The sequence below is a fragment of the Perissodus microlepis genome, chromosome 15 (genome assembly GCF_051167445.1).
Source record: "Perissodus microlepis isolate ML-2025 ecotype Zambia chromosome 15, ASM5116744v1, whole genome shotgun sequence".
NCBI lineage: Eukaryota > Metazoa > Chordata > Actinopteri > Cichliformes > Cichlidae > Perissodus > Perissodus microlepis.
This window is the reverse complement of record NC_140475.1, coordinates 4,897,766-4,908,498: the sequence shown is the minus strand read 5'-3', so window position 1 is coordinate 4,908,498 and position 10,733 is coordinate 4,897,766. Positions and strand designations below refer to the sequence as shown.

Genomic DNA, 10,733 nt, shown 5'->3' with positions numbered 1-10,733 from the left:
AACCACCGTGCCACCGTACTGTTATTCACTTATTTGTATTGCATACAGGGCCTTTCAGGTTCATGTGAGATAAGCGTGTGGTTGAAAGCAACACTTCCTTATATAGTATTTCACAAATGTGGATTATCAAGCTCACTAGACAAGGAGCAAGCATTTAATGAATTGAATCAGTCATCACTGAATTCTGAATTCATAGATGAGAAATAAGTACCATGTATTACTCTCTTTATGCCCCCCCCCCCAAAAAAAAGAGCAGTTAGAAGTTTCAAAAATGTTTCTGAATTATGTTTAAATGCATTTTAAGCAAATATTGAAACAGAATGTGTAGTGTCACATTCGGTGTCACAAGTCCCCAAACGAAAAGTTATTAAAACATGTTAACATAGGACTAACAGGACGTCACCTGGAGTGAGCACTCAACCCTTTTCTGGATCTAATTCTCCTCCCAGCTGCTTCACATTTGGCTGCAACCTGCCTCCGTATGAGCTGAAGGTTTCTGCACATTTAAGCCAACAGAATCACATCATCTGCAAAAAGCAGAGATGACATTCTGACAACACCTTCCATGCCTTGGCCGCACATTGAAATTCTGTCCATAAACAGAAATGGTGTCAAATGGCAGCCAGTGTTGTGCAGTCCCACACCCACAGAGAAAAACTCTGACTCATGACTGGTAATGTGACCCAAGCTCTCACCAGAGTTATACATGGAACAGACTGAGCACACCCCCACGCACCTTTGAATATCCTTCAGAGGATAAAGAGCTGGTCCAGTATTCCACGACAAGAACAAAAACCACATCTTTCCTCCTTCCAAGCAAAGCTGAGAAGGGTGATCCCCCAAAAGTTGGAACACGTGTACCAGCCCCCTTTCGTAATGAGAAGAACCACCACCCCAATCTGCTAGTTCAGTGTGACTGCTCCTGACGTCCACCTAATGTCAACAACTCCACAATATTTAGAGCCTTCAGAAACTCAGGGTGAATCTCATCCACCCTAGAAACCCTGCCATTAAGGAGTTGTTTAACTACCTCAGTGACCTCAGCCACAGGGATGTGGGAAGTTGTCCTCTTTGTCCTCAGTCTCAGCTTCCACTGCAGGTGTGTCAGTTGAATTGAGGAGATCTTTAAAGTACTCCACGACCTGGCTATTGAGGTATTGAAGACATGTGACCGTGGCAATATCTTATCCACCACTTTGTGACAACCATGGTGAAGAATAAGTCCCCAGTTACACAGGCCTAAAGGCTGGTGGTTGTCAAATATGATGGACAACACTTGAGCAATGTCTGGATGATGCCATGTGTAGTCAGCAGCACAGTATACAATGTACACGGGAAGCCTCTTTGTCCTCCTTAGTTGCCTAACTGTTTGCTAGAATCACTTCAAGGCTGAATGAAAGTCCAGCTCCATGGTCTCACTGAACTCCTTCCACACCCGGGTTTTTCTTCAGCCACTCCCATGAATATACTCTGCTTGGCTTGCTTGTACTTGTCAGCTCCCTCCCAAGTCTCCGCTGCCTCCTAAGCTAACCAAGTTTCATAGGATTCATTCTTCAGCTTGACAGCCCCCTTTTCTTTCTGGGGTCACGGGCAATGCAAACAAGCACCTTATAGCCATTACTCTGCACAAATTGCATTCAAATTAAGATTATAAAAGTAGTTTTAACTTTTCATGTTATCCTTTTGGTCACAATTGTACGCAAGAATAAACCACGTTTTGTTTTTGGCTGTTGTTTTACATGTTTTTCTATTAAATTATTTTAAACGAAATAGGTACTGATTATTTTAAATGTTTACACATGAGCATTTTCCTTCTCTTATGAGATTGTGTGGCTTTGTCTACTCATATACAGCATACTTGAGGCCTCTAGTTCGTTCCAAAAGTTCTCGTCTTTTGTTTATTTATTTCTTCAGACATGCTGCAGAGGAGACTTGAGCTCCTTGGGTTAGCTGCAGGCCAGCCACGATATTATGTAATATAGCCTAACAGATCACTCTCACGTCACTGGATTCCCCAATGGTGCATTTGAGATGCCTACGCTGTACAGTACACCTCTAACTGCACAGCGAACACAATGTCCTTAACTTGCCACACATTTGGCAGCGGTCACGTTTTTCAGCTGCTGGCGCCACTGTCCAATCAGAGGCGGGAGAAGTCTCTGTTGGGCGGGCACTGAACGTGACGTGGCTGACACTCCAGACAAGGGCACGCCTTTAACTACCAAATATGGCACAATGGCTCTAACGAATATACCGTCCTTTACATTTCGACGTATTTGAACAATAGCTGCTATATGAGGTGACCAGAAACTCATCCACCATCGGTTACCAGCTTTTGACTTTGAACCTCAAAGGGGATAATTAAGCCTATCTGCAATAGGCGGCTGCCACCGTGCTCCGCATGTGACCGAGCAGACAGGGCAGGGAGGGGCGGTCTGTCTCGTGTACGGTACCGTGGACCAGCGAGTTCTAGTCAACGTATCTGGGCAGCAGCACCAGCGACCCCACCGAAGAGAAGTTGTTGAGTTGCAGCTATAGCCTCTACCCGGATATACGGTCGTATACGTCGGCTTTAAGGACTACGACGTTTAAGCAGCCCCAAGGACGAAGTAGGTGTATTCGAAGTTTTAAACGTTTTGCGTTTTTGTGTGTGTGTATACTGTCACTATTAGTAGTACTAGTGCGAGTTGACGCTCTGACTTTAGCTTGGCTATCAACCTTTGGTTAGCGTAAACAATGGTTAGCTAGTTGGTTAGCTTAAAGTAGCTAACCCAAATCCTGACTGTAATAATGAGGTCGTCTATTTTGCGTTTCACAAGTGTTCTTTGTCTTATTGTAAGTTACTTTAAACGGTAGTTATTTATCCCAAAGAACTACCCTTCATCGCATGCACAGTAAGAATAGCTTTATGTAGTGACTGTATTTATCTATGTAGATTAGGTACAGCTGAATAATTTGACATTTATATTCTATGCAGGCGAAGTTTTCTTGTATTTCCATTTAGTTACGTTAATCACACACGTTTTGGGTGAAATATAAATAAAAGATGACCCAATGGCTAATATTGTGGGTTTGTGTTCTTATAAATTCAGCTGGCATTGTTTAATGAGGTCAAATGAATCTAAAGCACCCACACCAAGAAGAGGGAGTTGTTTATTACAGTCTTAAAAAACTTTATGTCTATGTAACTGGTCGCGTCAGCTAAAAAGATGACCAACAGTGTCTATTTGTGACTTTACAACTTTATGTTTATGACTTTACAAAGAGGGCCTGCTTAGTGTTGTCCCAGCTTTCGCTTTTGATGTGCTGATGTAGTTTTGTGAAAGCTTGCGGAGAGCTGGACCTTGTCAGTGCTGCGGGAAGAGCGATGACCACAAAGAGGAAGGCAGAGAATCACACCAGGGCAGGAAACCTTCCTGTCATCATGAAGCCTGGAGGCTCCCATGCTGATTCAGAGAGAGACTCTGGCTTTTCAGGTTTAGTTACACTCCTTCATATCAAAATATTGAAGTGTTTCTGAAGATGACATTTAATTTGAATTGAACCCCAATTAACCCCTTCCATCTGATCTGTAGATGCGAGCTCAGAGCACATGAGCACGATGGACACCACAGATTCTGAGGATTCACCACACCCTGTTGTACAGCAGGGACCACGGACCACTGGCTCAGGGACCCACCCTTCTGGACTTGCAGTGGTGGGTGGGCTCTCTCCCATGATCATCATGAACAATGTCCTGCTCAAGCAGGTAATTTGGGGAAAGGCTTAATTATAAAACCACAATATTTCAACGAGAAAAAAACCCCCAAACAAAAAACCCCCAAAATAAATAATCTCTTGAATTCCATTCACAGTATCAAACCAAGAACTACGTTGTCTTAATTATGCCTCATCCGTAGGTTATTTTTTTTCTTATGGCATCTGAAGAATTTCATTAGGAATAGTGGTGTTGCTCTTAATTGTGTTTCGGTGATACCAACATGGTGTTTCGATAAAGTACAGCTTTCAAGGATTTGTCTTCATAAAATGTAACTGTGTGCATCTCAAGGTTATTTTTTTGCCTTGTTTTTCCAGTTTATTTTAGCAGAAATAATAAATTCTGGTGCACTGATTGGGTCAAACTTGTTTTTCTCCTAAGGAATGAGCCACATGTCAGGGCCTGACATTAAAGTCAGAAATTGGTGGGCCAGGCCATCTATATTGACAAGAAAGTTAATTTAGCGATGTTTGTGTGCAAAAGATTTATTTCAGTGTCCCCAGAGATGGCAAGTGACTGGATGTGTGAAAATGTGTGACAGAGAATATGGGGGAGCTACTGAGAAAAGCGAAATGGAAACTTTATTTGCTAACTGTAATTCTGTGGTTTCTAAAACCATTTTCACACATGTTCTGTAGCTTTGAGCTTTTCTAGACATTAGCAGACGGGGGCACATGTGAGAACACAAAGTCAGAAGTGGTCAGGTCAAACATTAAATTATTGGTAACCTAGTAGAGCACTGTGTGATGCTTGATTGCGCACAGGTATTTGCATGGTGTAACCTCAGCGAGTGGGTGTCATGTGTATTAGCTCCGGCGCCTATACCTATAACACTGTATCATTGTATTTCCTGTAATGAGAGCACATCTGAAATGGACTTGGGTCTGTATGTGTTGTATGAGAAAGGGTAACTTAGGATGATGTTTTGACCTGATTCTTCCAACATTGTCCCAAGGTTGTGTCTGAAAACTGCTTAAACCCACTGAAGACTGGAGATTCTGCTAGTGATGGCAAGTGGAGAATGACAGCTGTCTCATAAATATGTCCTTTTTGGGTTAAAGTGTGGTATGTAGACTCGTACTGTATGGGTACTCTTCAGAAAGAAATGAGATGATCACACAAGAACTGGTTGCTATGTGAGCACCCGGGAGCTCCTTAAGGAACTGTATGAGCTGTGATGCTGACCTGATTTTCAGAGCTTTCAATATTGCTCTTGTTGTTTGCAGCCTGGAGAGAATCCTCCTGCTCTGAAGCCCTGGGGGTTTAGTCCAACTGTGGAGGTGGTTCAGCAGCCTCAGGTGGTCTTTATCCAGCCTGTGGTTTCTCGTCAAGCTTCCTCAGGCACCAAAGAGGTCAACTCTAAACACAGACGCCCTAAGAAGTATTTTCCAATCCTAAAATCCTACCCAAAGATTGCCCCACATCCCGGGGACAGCTCTAGCTCCTCAGGAAGAGGAACTGCCCACTCAACTTACTCCTCCTCTTCTTCTTCAGGGTCAGAGAAATGTAGTACTTTGACCTCCATCACTCGAGAACACTGTCAGCGAGAGAAGCCACAGAGAAGTTTATGTAATAGTGCTGGTAACTCTGGCCCAACCACTCCTGGTCTTCCTGCAACCCCCACCGCATTGTCTCCTTTGCTCCAGAGCAGATCATGTCTCTCAACAGGAGAAACCAACACCACTCCTGTGAGGGAGAGGCCTTCATCGGCTGTCAGCCAGGCAGACTGTACGACTTTGCTGTCTTTCAGTCATGCTACTGGATCCAAAAACTACACACTCCCTGTTTCCCCAGCGGTCGTCTCACTGAGTGAAGGTAACGACAGTGACGGTGATGCTGACACAAGAAGGAAGCGCTTCTGCAACACTTACAACATCCTGAGCAAATCTGGCCTGCTAGACATCACACTCCGTACCAAGGAGCTCCTCAAGCAGAACCAGCGCACGCAGAACGACATAGACCGGCTGAAAAAACAAACAGACCTCTTTCTTCAGGCTCTGCGGAGCGGAGACACCAGCATCTGTGTTAAACTGCAGGCCACTCTTTTGGAAGAAGACAGAGAATGAGAAAGAGCGATCTGTTCAGTCCAGTTTAAAAGCAGATTAGACCTGAACTCGGCCTTCATAGTAATCCTATAGACTTGAGATGGGAAGGAAGACAAGGATTGGTGGTTGGTTGCATGCAGAGACAGATGGACCGAAAGTAATGCGTGCCCCACAATACACACCCACCCCCCGGACTCTCAGATAGGCAGCATGCTGTGGCCTACATTTAGGCTGCCGGCTGCCTTAGGGCCCTGACACACCAAGCTAACCTAAAAAAAAAAAGTTGGTGTTGACTTTTTATTGTCTCTCATTTAAGAGTCGCACTCATTGTAACATTATAGGAGGCGGTCAGCTGGCCACCAACGTGCACATGTGTTGTGCACCTGTATGAGGGGAAATATTTATTGAAAGAAGCAGTCGGTGTGCTAAGATTATAAATTGAAAATACAAAAATACCCTTATAAATTTTTCTGTGGACATTGTACAGTTTGCTGTAGGCTGTTGCTGTCAGCCTGTAGTGTATGTTTTTTTTTTTTTTTTTTTTAGAAATCTTTAAAAAAAAAAAAGGTGAAAAACGCAATGTATGGGTCAACAGCCTGTCTGCGAAGGACACGCTGTGCAAAAAAGACAGCTTTGGACAGCCACATACTTCAAGTGCTGACTGCTGGACTACTATTGGCTTGTTGTGTTGGGGACCAAATAAGGCAGACGCAGCTCAATGTTCTTCCTCACTGAGCCGGACTAAATCTCTTCCACTGAAGCTGTCTCCATGCTGGTGACAATTTTAGCAATCAAAACTCAGAAGCTCTAAGAATTTCTTCTCCCAGTGGAGTTGTAGTACAACAAAGCTTAATTTAAATCCTGACACTGGCCATTTAAATCTGGATAAACATGAGAAGGTGTTTGAAAAGAGAATCTATGTATAAATCAGTCTGATCATATGTCTTGTTGCAAAAATTACTTGCATCATTCATGGTAGTTGTCTTTTGCGTTGCTTGACAGACACGAAGTTGACAGTGAAATTCAAGTCCAATTGAGTTCATGCAGCAGTTACAGTTGCATAAAGTCTCTGACGGTTTCACACTGAATGTGTTCAGGGCTTCTTCGCCTGTCAGCATAGTCAGACTTACATGTGCCTACACAGTGTCTTTTGTTGAAGCTCAATTTGGAAAATGTGAGTTGAAAGTTCTGGTGTGGCCAGTTGACAGTTAAACTTCATCTTTCCCATCATGTTGATGGCAGATGTTCCTGTGTGAACTGTCTTCATGGCCATTTAAATGCTTCCCTGACATCCCTTTGTAAATGTTTTTGTTTTTGGCTTTTTCCACTTGTAGTTAAGGCCTGTTTGAGTGTAAACAACACATGGGCGTAATATTAATATTTCAATATTGACTGCCTTCAAGAGCAGAGTTTTTCCTGTATGTTTACATGTGTTTATAGAGCTACTTTTTTTCCAACTTTTTATTGTAATTTTTTTTTAGTCCACTAATAAAAACCCCATCTTTTAGAACTCTTGATGAAGACCAGTCGTTGTGCATAAATGGCCTTTAAAAATTCCAGATATTTTTAATGTACAGTTAAGTTTAAGTTTCTCTTTTGTAATCATGGCCTTAAAATCCAAACCCAGTGTATGTCAGATAACTTTGCATTTGCACTAAGAAATGTAAAAGTAGCTCTGAAGCAATTTCTGGACAGAATTTAATGGCAGCTATGGTACTGTAGCTTTTTTTTTTGTTTTGTTTTCTTTTTTTTACATGAAGTGTATTACAACACATAAGCACACTACTAATCTATACATATGACTTATGTAGTATAACAATAAATAACATTTTCATCTTTTCTATTACTGATAGTTTCTGCAGTGTTAAATGTGTTTTTGTACATTGTGCATGTGATTGTGTAATATTTGGTGTGATGGTTCTGTTCCTACGGTGCTTACGTTGACTTAAAATTGTCTCTTAGTGCAGAGGGATACTTTTATATACCTTCTGTTTAAACTTGCCATCTAAGCATGAATACGGTTTATTTAAAATGTTACCATAAAACGTGGAGGTGTCTGTCACACAAACAAAAACTCAGAGGTTTGGTTTCTTTCTTGAATGAATTGTTGGTACTCTGCAAAACAAAAAAACATGACGTCTGTATTGTTGCACATTTGTCATGTATTTGCTTATTTGAAGTGCTCTCAGCCTACATCTTGTGTTTTATCAGTAGGCGAACATGTAAACACTTCTGTCCTCAACTCTCAACATCACAGATATTTTGACTCTGGGGGAAGTGCCAGCTGCAGATTACAAGTTTCTAAAGTGAACGCAGTAAATTCTTTGATTTGCTTCCTTCTTAAGCTACTCCCAAACCAAATTTATAATGTGAGTTTAGGGAGGTTGTGCTATCTGACATCCAGCCTTTTAGGTTGCACTCAAGACTTTGAGGTCATCCAACTTACTCCACCCACTTTCTTACTGCAGTGCACCAATTTCACTGTCAGCAACACAGATACAGATGCATCTGTATCAACAATCTTGGAAGGATTTAGTGGCTTAGCGTCTCTCCTACTGAGAGTGCTGTGGTTATTGTGGCTGGATAAATGACTGCTTGACCCTCGGAAATCATATTTTCCACATAATCTGCAACAAAGTTCAGATGAGTTTTGAAACTTCAGCTCATGGCCTTGTAAAACAATCTGTAAAAGTCGACTTTGTAATACACAACACAGCTTCCCACCCCACCCCCTCTGATCCTTCTGCGATTGTTTGTGACCTTATCGTCCAGCATGCAACAGTTTGGAGTATTTTCCTGACCTTTGAGTCTGCTCTTTCAGATCCTTTGTACTCGAGACAGCTGTATTGAGAATAAGTTGTTTCGAAGTCGCTTTGGCTCTAAATGAAATTCCTGACTTGTAATCAGTTATTTACTCCCACTTTATCTCAAATAAGCTCCATGTGTCGCCTTGTTTGATGCATTTGGCTCATATAAGTTTCCACTGACTTTCTATAATAACCACAGACGAGATGTCGAGGCAGTGTCACAGTGACATTCTAAACTTTTCTACAATAACAAGCTAAATATGATGACTGGATTATATGGTCTAAAATCAGTAGATGTTAACAGACCCACCATTCAGTTATGAATTCATTTTTTAAATAAATGGAAGAAAACTAAATTCTTCCACGCCATAGCCTATATATCTAACTTTTCATATGGCTTTGTAATGCTAGATCAGTAATTTGTCTACCCTATGTTCTTGGTGAAAGCCTTATTGAGATACTCGAGCAGCAGGATGGCCGCTACGATTTTGCTCTTTGTTTTTTTTAACTCCCCTCAGCCAACAGCAAATACTATCATTTTACAACTGTCTCACTTTCTTCTGTACTTTCAGGTGCTGTCTTTGCAGAATTCCTTTTATTTTTCCTTGGACCAGGTTTCCACCTCACACTTTTACCCGAGTTTATGAAATTGTTTAAAACACTCTTGACCGATTTGTCCTCGGCTGTAAATGATTCTAGGATAAATTTTGAGTTTGTTTTCTTAACGGTTCACTGCGCAGTTCAAAAACGAGAAAGAAAAAAATCTTAAAAATGTCGGGACGGCCTTCTTCTGAAGTTCTAGCTGTTTTGAGGCTGGTTCACTGCCAGTGGAATAAATCACGTATGAAAAGGTCACTGAACTTTCGGCTGAAAATAGCACAAAAACGCTCTGTGCTTTCTTTACATGTACTTGTTGCTACCTGCTTGTGCGTAGTCGTTGCCATTATCATGTCGCTGTCCAGGTTTCTTTGTGTGGAAGAAGTTCCTTTTTGTGCAGATGTGCTTATGTAATGGACTATTTATGAACTGTATCAAACCACAAGTTTCTGATGATACTAGTGTGTATGCCACATGCTGTGTTCCTGATCATGTTGCGCGACTGCAGTTTTTTTTTTTCTTTGTTAAACGGTCAGCTTGTAGAGAAGTACAGTTTGGTAACACTGGATTTTGAGTTAAGTACTGGCAGCTTTGGTTCCTCAGTGCATTTCAGTCTGCCTTGTCACTTTAAAGATGCTGGTTTCAGTTTCAGTAGTACACCAGCAACAACGATGGACAAAAATATATTTAAATATCAGCTCAAATATATATTTTTAGGATTATGCAGACTGAATGTGATGTGCCTAGCTCGCTGTCTTTTTTTTTTCCCTTTATAAAATTGAAATAGAGGAAGTTGTTGAAGTCCTCATGAGACTTTCCAAAGTGGGAAATTTTTGAGTTTTACGTCTTAAAACCTCTGAGGACATGAGACTTGTTATAAGTAACTTGTTGTAAAACACTTCAGCTATATCATTCAAAGATCTTATAAACTAAGACTGAAAAGGTTTGATGTTACATGCTTTAGGGCTCTTTTTTTGTACATTTTAAGTTAGAGACTCATTGTTTGTGTAATAAATGTCTTTCCAAAGAAGCTGCTGTGGTTTCTTTCTTTTTTTCCTTTCTACAATTAAACATGTCCATTTGAATGGTACTGCTGCTTGGTTGACATTTAAAACAGCACTCAGAGGTCACATAGTGAGGAAAACATTGAATTGTATAATCTCAGCTGGAAACAAGATTAGAAACAATGAAACGTGTTGCGTTTCTTTCAGCACACCTCTCTCATCACAAGAGCTGAGTGTGGAAAAAGGAAGTGGTTAAAAATAAATCTCTGCTTTCATGACATGAAAATAAGACACAAACAGGGTAGCTGTAGTTTCTTTAATTTTAGTTGGAACTCAGGCTTTACACCTACTGCTTTTAAAGGTGGCCCATTACTTGATATGTAATGAACATGAACACTGTTTTTAAATGTTAATAATCCAGTGCCAAACAAATGTGATCAGTATATCCCAGTAAAACAGTCACTTTTTTCAAGCTTTAGATCCTGTAGACCCTGTTGTCATTAATACTTGCTCCACGGTAGTC

At 41.2% G+C, this 10,733-nt stretch overlaps 1 protein-coding gene across 1 annotated transcript; it reads left to right on the top strand.

The window, feature by feature from the left end:
• The first annotated feature begins 2,209 nt into the window (after positions 1–2,209).
• On the top strand, positions 2,210–10,236 carry cipcb (CLOCK-interacting pacemaker b). Its single transcript, XM_084954412.1, is given in 4 exon segments — positions 2,210–3,476; positions 3,576–3,748; positions 4,984–5,813; positions 5,815–10,236. Coding segments are annotated over 4 exon segments (1,161 nt in total). The 5' UTR covers positions 2,210–3,367; the 3' UTR covers positions 5,864–10,236.
• Positions 10,237–10,733: the final 497 nt, after the last annotated feature.